This window comes from Littorina saxatilis, linkage group LG5 (genome assembly GCF_037325665.1).
Source record: "Littorina saxatilis isolate snail1 linkage group LG5, US_GU_Lsax_2.0, whole genome shotgun sequence".
Taxonomy (NCBI): domain Eukaryota; kingdom Metazoa; phylum Mollusca; class Gastropoda; order Littorinimorpha; family Littorinidae; genus Littorina; species Littorina saxatilis.
Window position 1 is genome coordinate 33,631,768 of NC_090249.1, and position 16,172 is coordinate 33,647,939.

The following is a 16,172-nucleotide window of genomic DNA, read 5'->3' on the forward strand; positions in this document are numbered from 1 at the left end:
TGTGTGTACGTGCATATGTGAGTATGTATTGGTGTTTTTGTGTATACAAGGCGCGCGTGCGTCACTGTGTGTGTGTGTGTGTGTGTGTGTGCGCGCGCGCGTGCGGCGTGCGTGAGTGTGTGTGTTTGTGAATATATATATATATATATATATATATATGTATGTATGTATAGGTTACAACACGAGTGGTTTTTTATATGGCTTGTATTTCAGTCAAGACCCAGCGGATGAATATCATCGGGAGACACGAGCCTTTGGCGAGTGGCTCTCGATTGATATTCCCGCTGGGTCTTGACTGAAATACAAGCCATATAAAAAACCACGAGTGTTGTAATCTGTATATCCCATTCTACCATCAAACACAAAGTGTAGACTACTATAGCGGCACTTTTGCGATCTGTGGAGTGTGAAACAGTGTTTTCAGCGAGACATGGCCTTTTTGCAACCTTAAACTAAGTGACCGTCGCTGAAAAAATAAAACGAATGAGTGCATCTATAAGTACGCGGTAACACTACTTTCAGACCGTTTAAAAGCGTTAAGTAAAGGTTCATAAGTTGCAAGAAAGTAATGAAGTCGTATAGAAATCCATTTAGTTGAAGCGCACAATTCTTTTGCGTTTCAGGTCGGCGGAACGGGGAAACCGGTTTGGCCCCCATTTGGCTTACTCGACTCGATTCAGAATCGATTCCACGTTGTTTTTTTCGAACGCATTATTATACAATTAGTCTTATTGACAGAGAAGCAAATTTTAGGGAACACATATGTAGATTTAACCATTTGCTCCCTATTTGAAATGTATCTACATGATAAACTGTTTTGCGAGTGTGTTTGCATGAACCTAAACTGGTATTGATGCGATGAAAACAGGACCCAAGTCTGTCACCGCCGCTTGATTGCATTTTGAAAGAATATGACTGGATTACGGAAAAATACACACATGTTAAGTTCTTAGATACCTTCATCGCCAATGTGGACTTACTGCAGAGCCAGGCAAAAGAGTAGACTTGCTCGCAAAACACGTGAAACAGCTGATGATAGCGAAGCCCAACCGTGCCAGGTAAGGACGGTCTGACAGATTCTCAAAAGTCGTCTGCTAACGAAGCAAGGGGAGGGTACTCGTGTTTTTGTTTTGGTTCGCTAGCATCTGGTTATCTTGTAAGTTGAATGTTCGTTTTTTCCCACCTGCATTGCTTTCATAATGAAAGAAACGTTTGCTTATTGCATCTCATACATCAGATCAGTTCTGAGATTCATTTTTGCGTGCAACTGATATGGTTTTCTGAGCCGTGCAATACGATTTTGGAACTTCATACAAATGTGTCACATTGTTCGGCGCGAGGTCAAAGGTCGGGAGCAAAGTAGTTCTTCGCCCAAATCGGAATCTGCACTATCATATATTTTTTTGAGTCCATGATGTATTTATTGAGCTATAAAAATACAACATATATACCCATACTGAAGTAACAGAGACAAAGAAGGGAGGTCATGGGATATATATATATATATATATATATATATGTGTGCGCGCGTGTGAGTGCGCGCGCGTACGAATGTGTGTGTGTGTGTATATGTACGCGTGTGTGTATACAATAGTGTGTGTGTGTGTGTGTGTGTGTGTGTGTGTGTGTGTGTGTGTGTGTGTGTGTGTGTGTGTCACGGTGTGTGTGTGTGTGTGTTTGGGGTGTGTGGGTGTGGGTGTGTGTGCATGTGTGTGTTCGTGCATGTGTGTATGTACGTGTGTACGTGCGTGTGCGTAAATCTGTGTGTGTGTGTGTGTGTGTGTGTGAATTTATGTGCGTGCGTGCGTGCGTGCGTGTGTGTGTGTGTGTGTGTGTCGTCTCACGAAGGAACGATACTTTCGTTTTTTCAGAGATCATGTGTGTGTCTGGTCTGGTTCACGCTCAGTGTTTGTATGATAAACCTGATAATGTACGTGCAACAGTTCGTTAGACGGACCTAACACACTCGTATCAACGTCAGTTGCATCAGTGTGAATTTTCTCAGTTCATCTGAATGCAGAGCGGCAATCATCTGCTCCGATCACGGATGCAGGAACGAGTTATTGAAAACGAAGGGTGGATAAACTGATATACTAGATATACATCACTTCATTTCCCCCATATACGCAATAGTTGCGAAATAAGCGGTTGTATTCGTGGTTATTTTTCTTCATTTCAGTCGTTTCAAAAACTTCTTAAAATGATTGCTGTCAGCTTTGCATTATTCTGTCTTGGAGCTTTTGGTTCTGCGGGTAAGGTTTTTATTTAATCAGTGTAGCAGTGATATAATTTATGCGTAAAAGGAAGGTGTGGTTATTTTTGACACTGTCAGTTCTAAACTGTTTTTGTTTACATTATATTACAGGTAGCACCAGGGGCGGACGAGGGGGGGGGGGGGGTTTCTGGGGTTTCCGGAAACCTCCCCCCCCAGCCAAAAAATAAAAATAAAAAATTGTGTTTTTTTGTGTTGAGTTTAAATTTTTGGGGTATTAATCAGTGACAAAATCTGCTGCCTGAAACTGGTAATGATCCTCAGAATGCACCAGATTGCACCATTTTGCATCCTTTTTTTCAACATTGTCCGGGGGGGCATGCCCCCGGACCCCCCTAGCAAGCTAGCCGCTTCGCGCGTCGGCACGGCGCTACGCGCGTCGGCACGGCGCTTCGCGCCTTCACACCCATAGCTTCACAATATACTTTTGGAAACCCCCCCCCCCCCCCCCCATAAAATGAACTGATCCGCCCCTGAGCATAATCAAAAGACAGTTTTTATGAAACACACAGACATCAGGAGTTTATGTGTTATATTGAGCGTCAAACGGACTGCATCCATGTCGATGCAAGTCAATTAGTAACTGTGTGTGTTGTGTTTTTTAGCCGCTCACCATTGTCCGAACGACTGGGTTGCCTTTGAGCATTCTTGCTATGTCTTCCTGGATATCAAAGTTCCTTGGACTTCTGCTAAGGTACGTCTGCTAGCGACCAAAAAAAAAAAAAAAAAAAATACTGTGACCATCAGATAAGCATTTATACAACTGAGTTTATATAAAAATTAAGGTAAAAAGTGATCGAATATCAGTCACATCGGTGAAGCTTTTCGTTGTTTGTACATTCAGTCAATATTTGACCAAATGTGTTGCTGGATACTGGGAATCGCGAGAGAGGTGAGGGCACTGTGTGTGTGTGTGTGTGTGTGTGTGTGTGTGTGTGTGTGTGTGTGCGCGCGTGTTTGTGTGTATGTGTGTGTGCGTGTGAGTGTGTGTGTCACGTGTGTGTGTGTGTGTGTGTGTGTGTGTGTGTGTGTGTGGATCGATTCCAAGAAAACTAATTAACTTCTCGACATTGGCTGTATACAGTTTTACATCCACTTGTTCATAGCATATCCCCATGCGTTTTTACCTATGGTTGTAATAAACACGTTTGATAACACCATATGGGAATTTTTTTTAAAGTTGAGGCGGCACTGTGGCGACTGTTTTTTTCTCAATCACATTCATTGATTTTTTTTTTAAATTACTTCTTTTTTAACCTGGTTCGGACTATATGATAGCATTTCAACTTCAAAGCTCATGCAAGTTGAAAAGGAATCAAATAATGTTTTCATCAATATTTTGCCTTAAGGCCGGAGTCTGTACTGCTTGTAAAAGTAATAACACATTTGTAAAAGAGAACTTTTCTGTAAGTATCAAGGAATGCAAAACTGAAAGCTAAAATATGGGGTATCATAATAACTAATTTTTTTTTTAAATCAACGTCCCCAAACGAGTTAGATTTTGAACAGTATAGGGCTTCTATTATCGCTCCCCCCACCCACTTTGACGGAAAATACGCTTTTATCTTACCCTAGAGGCAAATGTCAATAAATTTGACTTGACATTTGAAAGATAGTTTTTATATGAGTTTCAGGATTGCTCAGAGAGAAATAAGAAATAAAAGAGGCGTTATAAGACCTTGTTTATATGATAATCTATGTAACTTGAATATTGAGTATTAAACTTGTGCACCAGAATCACCCATGAATTCATTAGTAAAATTGAAAAGATTTTCGAGTCTAAGTACCGGATTTCAATCATTTCTTAATAAATGCAGTATTTTTTCTTCTTATTGTTATTGGGGCGGGGATATAGCTCAGTTGGTAGCGCGCTGGATTTGTATTCAGTTGGCCGCTGTCAGCGCGAGTTCGATCCCAGGTTCGGCGGAAATTTATTTCACAGAGTCAACTTTGTGTGCAGACTCTCTTCGGTGTCCGAACCACCCCCCGTGTATACTACATTGGGTGTGCACGTTAAAGATCCCACGATTGACAAAAGGGTCTTTCCTGGCAAAATTGCTTAGGCACAGTTAATAATTGTCTACCATACCCGTGTGACTTGGAATAAGGCCGTGTAAGGTAAATATGCGCCGACATGGCTGCAATCTACTGGCCGTATAAAATTTCATCTCACACGGCATCACTGCAGAGCGCCTAGAACTGTACCCACGGAATATGCGCGATATAAGCGTCATTGATTGATTGATTGTTACTGTTATGGTTGTTTTGTCCGCTTTGAATTGCAGGCTTTCTGCGAGCTGCTGGGTGCCAAGATGCTTGAGGTGGAATCCAAGGCAGAGAATGACTTCATCGTTGCACAGATGAGTCGATCTGGTAAGACATTGTTTTACTTACATTGAAGGGGTCGGTTTCTTCTTCTTCTTCTTCTTCTTCTTCTTCGTTCATGGGCTTAGACTCCCACGTTCACTCATGTTTTTAGCACGAGTGGATTTTTCCGTCGACGACTCAACGAAGCTGCACACTCATAACCGCCTATGCTTGCTTCAGCGACCGCTTTTGAGTTGGTACACAAGCACACATGATGATCTTACAAGCCCCCAACCACCATTACATTCAGTCGACGCGCGGTGATATACATACGCCCTTTGACCTTCTCTGCAAATAGACGGGAGGCATCCCGGACTTAAAAGAGAATACGAGATTGTGGGAGAACTGTTCAAGGGCACTTACGCATTAAAATTCAATTTTCAATACACCACTCAAAACCTTTGGAGTGAATTAAAATGAATAAAATACAAGAATAACGAGATCAGAAAATAAAAAATTGAAACATTGAAGCAAAAAAAGTTACACAAATTCTTGCCAATTACGCGATTCGAACCAGTGACCGCTGTGTCAGTGGGCGAGCGCTCTACCAATGAGCGAACCCGACACACCGTGCACTTCTCCGGAGTGAAAATAGAAATTTGAACTTCAAACACGATGCATTACACGTGAGTTCTCGAGCATGCCAGTGTCGACTCGTCGGTTTCCAAGTTTCTCCGTTCGTATTTGTGTAGCGTACGTTCTTTCGATCTCACTGTTCGAGTTGATAACTGGCCCTATGCTCCCGTTCACTTCGTATAATTATTAGTTTGGAAAGCAATCTCAAGTAGCGTTGATTTAAAGTGTGACCAACATTATGTTGTACTCTGACTCCGAAATACATTGACCGCTGACGTCATTGCATGATAAAGATTTGCCTACCCAGAATTCCCCGAGGATGATTTTGAGACTGACTTGCAAGATTTTGTTCGGGAAGACGACGCTTTATAGCCGGATTATATGAAGGGAAGCAAGCGGTTAAAAACGGACAGAGCCAATGAAGGTGGATACCAACTTGTAGACAATATACCTGCGGTTGTTATTATTTTGTGATATTAAAGCAACAATTTGTATCACTGATATGAAACTTTTTCGCCACCATATTTGCTCAATACAACCGGGTCTCTGATGGTGACTTCACAGATGATTAGTTAGTTGCCCCTTCGCCCATCATGTATGAATGTCGCAGTAATGGTAGGGTCGCCGATAAGGGCTCACTCGTCACGGATAGAAGTGATCGAATTCGAAACTATAAGAAGCACAGTCCTTTACATGAAAACATGTCTGAGATCTGCCCAGGCTTTTGCGCGGGAAAAGACCATCCCTACGCTTGGACTTATTCCAAAAATCAATATCCTGACTGTTTCTTCTATATGCAATTTGTGTTATTAACTGATTTCGGCAATTGGCAATTGTGGCTTTTAACACTCGTTAATAATATTTTTTTTAAATCCTACTATGCACAGAAAGCAGCCAAGGCTTTTGATTTGTGGTATGTGTCTACGAGGAAGGTTGGCCTTAAATCCCATGTAAACGACTGGGCAGACCTGAATTGATGGTGACCGGCCGAATCGTGTGCATGGGCCCGAACAACTGTATAACTGCTGCTTATCACTGAACCATACAGAATCACATGCTGAACATTTCCAACATACCATTTATACCAGAGATTAAACAAACATTCAAGATACCGATTCTTTCCGATGTAATTGATCATGTAAGCCCCAAGAGATATGTACAGGTTATTACGCATCACACAACATTTTGTTGGGCTTTTACGCGAAATAGGAGCATCACTTGGCCAAAATCAACAGCTCCGTGTGCATATTTTTCATGTCATTTTGCAGATCGACAGAGGTGTCGGTAATCGACTAATTTAGTGACTGACTATAGTCAAGCACTTAAATGGAGGGTTTGTTTAAAGCTTGTCATTAATTGAGCGAAGTCGACTACTCGAAGCCTGAGTATACTTCGCGAACGGCTTGCTGCACGTAGCTATAGCACTACATTTTCAATAAAAAAACAAGTCGCGTAAGGCGAAAATACAACATTTAGTCAAGCTCAGTCGAACTCACAGAATGAAACTGAACGCACTGCATTTTTTCCGCAAGACCGTATCACGCCGTGGATCGTGTAACTCTGCATTTGCGCCACCGCAACTTTTTATCGCTTCACGCCGACGAAGAGGCAAGCTGCAAGGTAGGTCTCTCACAGAAAATGAAAATTTGTAGGACTTTCAGGCATCATCTAGATTCTTCATTAGTACATTTTAAAGAAGTATATACTCAAGGTCTAAGGTACGTGCTTTTTTAGTCGAAATGTCAGGTTTCGGCAGTTCAGAAGTCCGATTTCTGCTGGAATTGTAGCTGAAATTGCACGATTTGTCCCTTCCTTCGTAACTTCAACGAAACAGCACTAGTTGATGCATTCCCGTGATGATATCCTGTGAGCTAAACATGTCCTTTGTATTCTTGATGAATGCTGTTGCACAATTTTGTCTTTGGGTGACGCACGCGGCAAAAGAAAACACAAACAATTAGACTTCATGTTATACGCCACCGATGCTTGGTGTAATTCGCCACCGCAATTTCACGTCTTGGATGTTATTTGCCACCGCAACTGTCTAATGAATTGCATAATACATGTATGTTGAAGAGTTCAGTGATTCTGTCACTTCCAATTGAAAATATTGATTTGGAGTTGTTCAGTTCAGTGTATAGTTCAGCTTTTGTAGAACACGTTTCTGAGACGCACCTGGCGGCGTTTCACTCCCACATTCTTCGTCATTCTTCTTTCCCGAAAAACCTCACGTCTGTCAGAGGCGTTCTTTTCTCTTCCAGCGTCAAACTGATGAGTTTTTTTGTTGTCGCTGGTAATAGGAATGACTAAATTTTAGAATTATTTCACACACATGGGTTATACACTTATACTTTTCATACAGAAGAAGAAGAAGAAGAAGAAGAAGAAGAAGAAGAAGAAGAAGAAGAAATACTACAGTTTGATTTGTCAACTCATGGTGCCACGCCCCTGAGTTTAAAACTTGCAGCACTAAAGTTAAAATACTCCTATCAATTGCTGTCAGTTTTGTGACAAAAATAAAGGTTTAAATGCCTCCACGATGTTGATGCGTTTGAAAATAACAATTTGCGTAGTGCGGTGGCGAATAACAAAAAATGCGGTGGCGAGTTACATCTAACATTGAATTGATGCGGTGGCGAATTACAGAGAGTTGTTGACACTCTGTTTTTATCTGCTTCTTGCAAAGTATATATGGAACTATATACAGAGAAACTACACGTGGAGATTCATAAAACATTAAAGTTATCAGTGAACATGTCCAAGAATAACCAGTAATCTCCGTTTTGTTGCATTTGACGCAGAAACTGAAAATATGCCCAAAACATGGGGAAACGAGAAGAAAAACAGATCGTCACGATCACCAGGGCCATCAAAGCATCAAAAAATATATACAGAAATATAGCTAAGGATATAAGTATGTGAAATGCAACACTTGAGAACATGCTGAGTGCCTAGCATTCTAACAATTTAATTTATCATTCGAGAGACCTACCTCGCAGCTTGCCTCTTCGTCGGCGTGAAGCGATAAAAAGTTGCGGTGGCGCAAATGCAGAGTTACACGATCCACGGCGTGCGTAATAGAGATTACACAACGTCATCGAGTGAGGGACCGAAAAATATTGAAACTCGAGGATGATTTTTTTGTGGTATCAACCGAGACCGTAGGTCGAGGTTGATACCACACAAAAAAATCATCCGAGAGTTTCAATATTTTTTGGTCCCTCACAAGATGACGTTTGTGTAATTTGTGTATACAATGATAAATTGATTGTATACAATGATCAATCTGTATACAACTCTCCTGTGTTCACTTTCAAGTGAATAACTATCGTTCTGATATCATTTTAAAGTGAAGCTAAAGAAACCTGGTATCGGCACTGCTGTGCATCTCCTATGATCTCAATGGTATCAAGGCACGGGTCATAGCCCTGTCACTGGAAGCAGCAACACTTGAAAGCATAAGTTCCCTTGACAAACGTCATTTATGATTGGCGTCATCTATGAATGACGTCACTGTCTAGACAAGACAAGTGCCGGTATCGGCAAACCTTGTCGCGGCAAAGGGCTATGACCCGTGCCTTGATACCATTGAGATCATAGGAGATGCACAGCAGTGCCGATACCAGGTTTCTTTAGCTTCACTTTAAAATGATATCAGAACGATAGTTATTCACTTGAAAGTGAACACAGGAGAGTTGTATACACACTCGTAGCATCGTCTGCCCACCGCTCGTGGCAAAGGCAGTGACATTGACAATCCAGAAAAGCGCGGTAGCGGTTGCGCTGAGGAGGATAGCACGCTTTTCTATATCTCTATTCTTTTTAACTTTCTGAACGTGTTTTTAATCCAAACATATCATATCTATATGATTTTGGAATCAGGAACGGACAAGAAATAAGATGAAATTGTTTTTAAATCGATTTCGGAAATTTAATTTTAATCATAATTTTTATATTTTTAATTTTCAGAGCTTGTTTTTAATCCGAATATAACATATTTATATGTTTTTGGAATCAGAAAATGATGAAGAATAAGATGAACGTAATTTTTGATCATTTTATAAAAAAATTATTTTAATTACAATTGTTAGATTTTTAATGACCAAAGTCATTAATTAATTTTTAAGCCTCCAAGCTGAAATGCAATACCAAAGTCCGGCCTTCGTCGAAGATTGCTTGGCCAAAATTTCAATCAATTTGATTAAAAAATGAGGGTGTGACAGTGCCGCCTCAACTTTTACAAAATGCCGGATATGACGTCATCAAAACTTTTATCGAAAAAATTAAAAAAACGTCTAGGGATATCATACCCAGGAACTCTCATGAAAAATTTCATAAAGATCGGTCCAGTAGTTTACTCAGAATCGCTCAACACATACACACACACACACACACACACACACACACACACACACACACACACACATACACCACGACCCTCGTCTCGATTCCCCCTCTATGTTAAAACATTTAGTCAAAACTTGACTAAATGTAAAAAGACATTATCTGAGAGAAGGACTTAACACGGGAAGGATTGTGACTCAGGGCAGGACTACCGGGGGGGTTATGGGGGTTGCGCAACCCCCCCCCCCCCCCCCTAGCCTAAACATGTACCTTACTTATTTAATTTTTTTTTTATTATTGCTTATTTTATGCCGTTTCATGCAAGGAGCGACCATTTTCCTATCTCAGAATATGACCTACCCATCAGCTTCAGGGGGCTTTGCCCCCTGACCCCCACAATGAGGGGGGGGGGGGTTCTAGGGTTTCCGGACCCCCCCCCCCCCCAGCCAAAAAATAAAAATATTGAATGAGGTATGCATTTCTTTATTTTACATTGAGTTTCAATTTTTGGGGTATTAATCAGTGACAAAATCTGCTGCCTGAAACTGGTAATGATCATCCTCAGAATGCACCAGATTGCACCATTTTTCATCCTTTTTTTCAAAATTTTCCGGGGGGGCATGCCCCCGGACCCCCCTAGCAAGCTAGGCGCTTCGCGCCGTCGGCTCGGCGCCTTCACACCCATATCTTCACAATATACTTTTGAAAAAAACCACCCATAAAATGAACTGATCCGCCCCTGCCGCCAGGGGGGACATCCCCCTGGGCCACCACTGGCAACCCCCCCCCCCTCCTCTTCGCCTAGTCCGGCCCTGTGACTTGATTGAACAGTTCCTGCCTGGTTTCTTTCATCTTCAGGGTTGAGCCGCGTGTGGATGGGAATCAACGACCTGGTGCGGGAGGCACGATGGGTCTACAACAGCAACGGTCTACCGTTGAAATACTCCAACTGGCTTTCAGCGAAATTTGACAACTCTCAAGCATACGAAGGCGGGGAAGACTGTGGTGAGATATTCTCAAATGGCGGATGGAATGATCTCTGGTGTGAGAGATACTATCAACAGACTACTCCGGTGTGCGAAAAAAGGTATGCTATGTTTGGAATACACTATAGGCTAAGAAGTCTCGAATATTGTGCACATCTTTATTACGATTATGTGTGTGTGTGTGTGTGTGTGTGTGTGTGTGTGTGTGTGTGTGTGTGTGTGTGTGTGTGTCACGGTGTGTGTGTGTATGAGTGTGTGTGTGTGTGTGTATGTTCAATGACAGAAGTTGTAAGAAAAAGGCGGCGGCTGGCCTTAAATCTGTATCCTTGTGACGACGATAAATAAAGTTCAGTTGAGTTCAAATCAGCTCTCTCTCTCTCTCTCTCTCTCTCTCTCTCTCTCTCTCTCTCTCTCTCTCTCTCTCTCTCTCTCTCTCTCTCTCAGTCTCTCAGGCTGTTTGTTTGAACCCTTTCAACTGCAATCACGTTTCGATCAGATTTGGCGTTTCATTTGAACCGCAAAACACAGTGCACGAAAAGTGGTTGAATTTTTCATTTCAACACATAATCCAGTGCTTGCAATGTTCTTGTGTACTTTCTCAGTTTTAGGTCAAGGGAAGATGGAGTAGTGGACCCCCCCCCCCCCCCGGCCCCCGAACAAATAAAATAAATTTGGTTGTGCCCACAATGTTATACTGATTCCAGTCTACGCACACTCACAGCATACTAGCACAGAGAGACAGACAGACAGACGACGTTGCCGGGTCCGGGCCATTATACACACTGTATGTCTTTTTTTAATTAACATTTCAACCTTTTTTTTCTCCATGCTTCACACAGGCCTAGGGAGGTTCATGGATGAGCAGCTTTTTTGACAGCGGCGCCAAACGACAATCCGTCATACATGGATGAGATAATTTCAACTGCGGCACAGAAAGCAGCTGAAAAAAAGTCAAAATTAAAAAGTTGACCCAGTCTTCTTTTGTCATTTCTGTCGTATTTGTCATGTCTGTGAGGTACGCAGTGGAGAACGTTTTATACATATATACCGAGCAACAAAAGAAACGCGAATTATTTTTCGATATTTTGATTTTAAAAAACGCAGTTAATCTGAGAGTGACCATTTTTGGGATATAGATGCCCTATGCAGTCATGTGTAACAAAGCTGTTGTGTGAATATTTTCCCATTGCTGTGCTGTCTCAACGCACGGGACAAGCAGTTTCCACGTGAAACACATGATGCGCGCTTACAGCACGTGCAAGAGGAGTAGGGGAAACCTCATGTGTGAGATGTGTTCACTGATGCATTAGTAATAAAAAGAGACCATGGCACGCTTACTGCCAGTAAAACTTTTGACAGAGTCAAGATGCCAAGATTGACACCAGAACAACGCGAGAGGGCAGTGGGTCGATTATCGGCTGGTGATGACCAAGAAGCGGTAGCAGTCGCTTTCAATGTGCATCTCAGGTCAACAGTATATCGCCTTCAGCAACGTTTTGTCAACACTGGAAGAACTGCTGATACACAACGAAGTGGAAGACCTCGCGTTACCACACAGAGACAAGATCGCCAGATCCTGCGACATCATTTGAGAAACCGATTCCAGTACAGCCAATGAAACAGCCAGGAACACCGTCGGTAACCACCAGAGACCCATTAGTGGCCAGATAGTACGCCGAAGACTTGCTGAGCGAGACCCCCAAAACTGACTGCCGTCCAGCTAGAGCCCAGTTCTCACTCAAAGACATCGCATGGCGCGCCAGCAGTGGGCCCAGGATCACATCAACTGGAACTGGAGACAATGGCGAAACATTCTGTTCACCGATGAGAGCCGTTACTGCATTAGTCATGATGGGCGTGTCAGAATGTGGCCAAGAAGAGGTGAACGCTATGCTGGTGACTGCGTCATGGAACACAATGCCCAGGGTGGACCAATCGTCATGGTCTGGGGTGGAATCGGCCTCAACCAATCCCTGGGACCTGTGTTTTTCAACAATCTTGGTCAGTCCTGGTCGGGGAAACGGCATCACAGCACAGCGTTATATTGACCAGATCCTACAGCCTCATGTTGTGCCCTTTTTCCAGGCGCGCAGAAACTGTCAGTGTTCTGCAGCAAGATAGCGCTCGCCCGCACACAGGCAGGGTCACCCAGGCCTTCCTGCAGCACAATGACATCGACATCATGGCCTGGCCGGCCCGCCTCAGCCCAGATTTGAATCCCATCATAGTTGAACATTTCTGGGACCAACTTCAAAGAAAGCTCAACCAGTTACGCCCAGGACCAAGACTGAACTGCCGCAGAACTGCGTCAGGCCCTTATCCATGCCTGGCGCAACATCCTGAGAGACGCCATCAACAGACTCATCCACTCCATGAGGCGCCGCTGCCAGGCCGTCATCAACGTCCAAGGGGGTCACACACCGTACTGACCATCTGCAGAGGCTTTCTTTGCCCGTGGCAGCGAAAGACTATGCCATAGCCAAGAACAGTGTGCGAAGAACATACCACCGTGATTTTGATTCGTTTCGATGTTACGTTTATGAGAAATGACATTTTAAAATTGTGATTAAACGTTTTTCTGGAGAAAATTCGCGCTTCTTTTGTTGCTCGGTATATATATTTTTTTACCAAGCACACCCGCGATCTGTGAGACTGACTTGAGAGATCACAGATATTCACACATACCGTGCCAAAAACAGAGAGAGAGAGAGAGAGAGAGAGAGAGAGAGAGAGAGAGAGAGAGAGAGAGAGAGAGAGAGAGAGAAGGTATTACACACCGGTACGACCGAACTATAAGGTATCAATAAATTACTGTTGTGCAGCGGGTTGAAAGAATACCCTATACCTCGGAGATATACCTTCACTCGGTCTCAACGACGTCACGTGACATGTTATATGGTGGAAGAGAATGCTGTCACTTATTTTCCACCCTCAGTTCGGTAAGACTGAAACGATGCTCAGTCACAGAAAGAACTATCCAAACTTGCAAGCACAGCCGCGGTTGTCCTGTAAGTTCCCGATCCATGTTAAACCCTCATCCTCAAAAGGAAAATAAGCGACAGCATTCTCTTCCACCATATAACATGTCACGTGACGTCGTTGAGACCGAGTGAAGGTAGGCCTATATCTCCGAGGTATAGCAGGGGCGGACGAGGGGGGGGGGCACAGGGGGCACGTGCCCCCCCCCCCCGAAAAAAAAAAAAAAAAAAAAAGAAGAAGAAAAAAAAAAAGATTTTGCAATGCTGATTCTATGACCATTTCTAAGTTCAGATGGCACCAGATGGCACCATTTTGCTTCTTTGGGCAAACAAATTTTCCGGGGGGGCATGCCCCCGGACCCCCCTAGCAAATTCTGTCGCTTCGCGCCCATCACATTTCACTTTCGATTCAAAGTGCCCCCCCCCTTACAAAGCAACTGATCCGCCCCTGTATAGGGTATTCTTTCAACCCGCTGCACAACAGTAATTTAACGTTACCTTAGTTCGGTCGTACCGGTGTGCAATGGAAGGGGGGGGGGGGGGGGGGGGAGAGAGAGAGAGAGAGAGAGAGAGAGAGAGAGAGAGAGAGAGAGAGAGAGAGAGAGAGAGAGAGAGACTGAGGTAATTCGGCACAGTAAACGGACTTACACTGATTAAATCGGTATGGTTTTAATTCATTTGTTTGCAGCCGTTTATACTTTCAAAGCAAAAAGCACAGCGACAGCGAAATAGGAAGCGAGACTGAGTGAGTAAAAGAGTTACTCGGAGTGTTTTTAGGCATACATTCATCACTGAAACCCGACTTGAAAGGGCATTGCTCGTTAATGAAGAAACGACCTAAGTGAAGATGATATCTACAGCAAAACACGATGAAAACAAAAACATATCAAAGCAATACAAAACAGAAACAAACGGGGAAACACATAAGCCTACAACAGGGCCGGACTAGGCGAAGAGGAGGGGGGGGGGGGGTTGCCAGTGGTGGCCCAGGGGGATGTCCCCCCTGGCGGCAGGGGCGGATCAGTTCATTTTATGACTGGTTTTTTTCAAAAGTATATTGTGAAGATATGGGTGTGAAGGCGCGAAGCGCCGAGCCGACGGCGCGAAGCGCCTAGCTTGCATGCCCCCCCGGAAAATTTTGAAAAAAAGGATGCAAAATGGTGCAATCTGGTGCATTCTGAGGATGATCATTACCAGTTTCAGGCAGCAGATTTTGTCACTGATTAATACCCCAAAAATTGAAACTCAATGTAAAATAAAGAAATGCATACCTCATTCAATATTTTTATTTTTTGGCTGGGGGGGGGGTCCGGAAACCCTAGAACCCACCCCCCCCTCGTTGTGGGGGTCAGGGGGCGAAGCCCCCTGAAGCTGACGGGTAGGTCATATTCTGAGATAGGAAAATGGTCGCTCCTTGCATGAAACGGCATAAAATAAGCAATAATAAAAAAAAATTAAATAAGTAAGGTACATGTTTAGGCTAGGGGGGGGGTTGCGCAACCCCCATAACCCCCCCGGTAGTCCGGCCCTGTACTACTACATGGCTCGCACTCGATTACCACTCAGTGACGAATCTACCGTGTGACGAACTTACTGGTAGCCTAAAAACTGACAGCGCAGTGCAGGATCGTATCAGTTAGCGATTTCCAATACGCTGATATATTTTCTAGATGAGATTTTTTTGTCAAACATAATTGAACGATTGGACTTTATATATAGATCGAAGACATGCACTGGCGCATCTCTCCACCATGTGAAAGTTTGCAAGTGCGAAACACTGAGTGAGCGAGTTTTGGCGTCAACTAAGGTGACTCGAGTCGAACCGGAGGTCGCAAAAACTCGGTCCGGTACGACTGGAGTGACGTCACCGGTTAACCAACTTTCAACCTTGCTTCCTGCGTAGGGTCTCTCCAGTTCCAAGATGGCTGCCAAGGCGAGGTGAGAAACTTCTGCAAATATCTTTTGACAAAGTTACGGATTGTGAGAAGACATTTGTTGTAAATCACTTAGCCTTTCAAAAATTAAGGATACTGGGTTGGATACTGTCTTGGTTTTAATGCATTTTATTTTAGCAGTGATGTTTATTTTGGGAAGAAATGAGGTCAACAGGAGTTTGGGTGCGATTTCGGCTCAAATGTACTTTAGCGCCCTGAACTTTTACCCGGCTGTTTTGCGCTCGATTTTCACGCTCACTTCTTCATTGACGTTCGAATCGATAGTTCGATGTTTTGGCATTACATTCACATCAACAATAAAACAGTACTGCTTGTTCATCATCGTCGTCCATCAACTCTCCACAACAGTAAATCCGTAACGCGCTTGTCGCCATCTTGTTGCAAGGGACGCGACTGGACACAACCCAACAGCGTTTCCGCGAAGAAAAAAACCAGACATGCGCAGTGACCCTACCGTAGCTCAACCCTGTTCCTCGCGAAAACTCGCTCTGAGTGACGTGACCTAGTTAAATTTGTTATCTCTGGCAAAAGAAGAAACAAGAACGCTGAGGCGTGATTAACCATTCGCCGTCAAGTACGGAAGACAGGCACACCCGCGGCGAAGCGATGACGACTAACTAACCGTCCAATTAGCTTACACAGAACAGATAGAGGACATACATGCAGACCAATAAACAAAGCAGTTTACCATCGT

At 43.5% G+C, this 16,172-nt stretch overlaps 1 protein-coding gene across 2 annotated transcripts; it reads left to right on the top strand.

Annotated features, from left to right (window-relative positions):
- The first annotated feature begins 2,092 nt into the window (after positions 1-2,092).
- LOC138966934 (asialoglycoprotein receptor 2-like) lies at positions 2,093-11,520 on the top strand. 2 transcript variants are annotated; one of them, XM_070339337.1, is made up of 5 exons: positions 2,093-2,252; positions 2,878-2,966; positions 4,558-4,645; positions 10,418-10,646; positions 11,385-11,520. In XM_070339337.1, exons 1-5 carry the CDS (start codon positions 2,201-2,203, stop codon positions 11,404-11,406), a joined length of 480 nt encoding a protein of 159 aa, XP_070195438.1. In that variant the 5' UTR covers positions 2,093-2,200; the 3' UTR covers positions 11,407-11,520. The 2 variants fall into 2 exon arrangements, with proteins under 2 accessions (XP_070195438.1, XP_070195439.1); XM_070339338.1 differs by having other exon boundaries at positions 11,391-11,520.
- Positions 11,521-16,172: the final 4,652 nt, after the last annotated feature.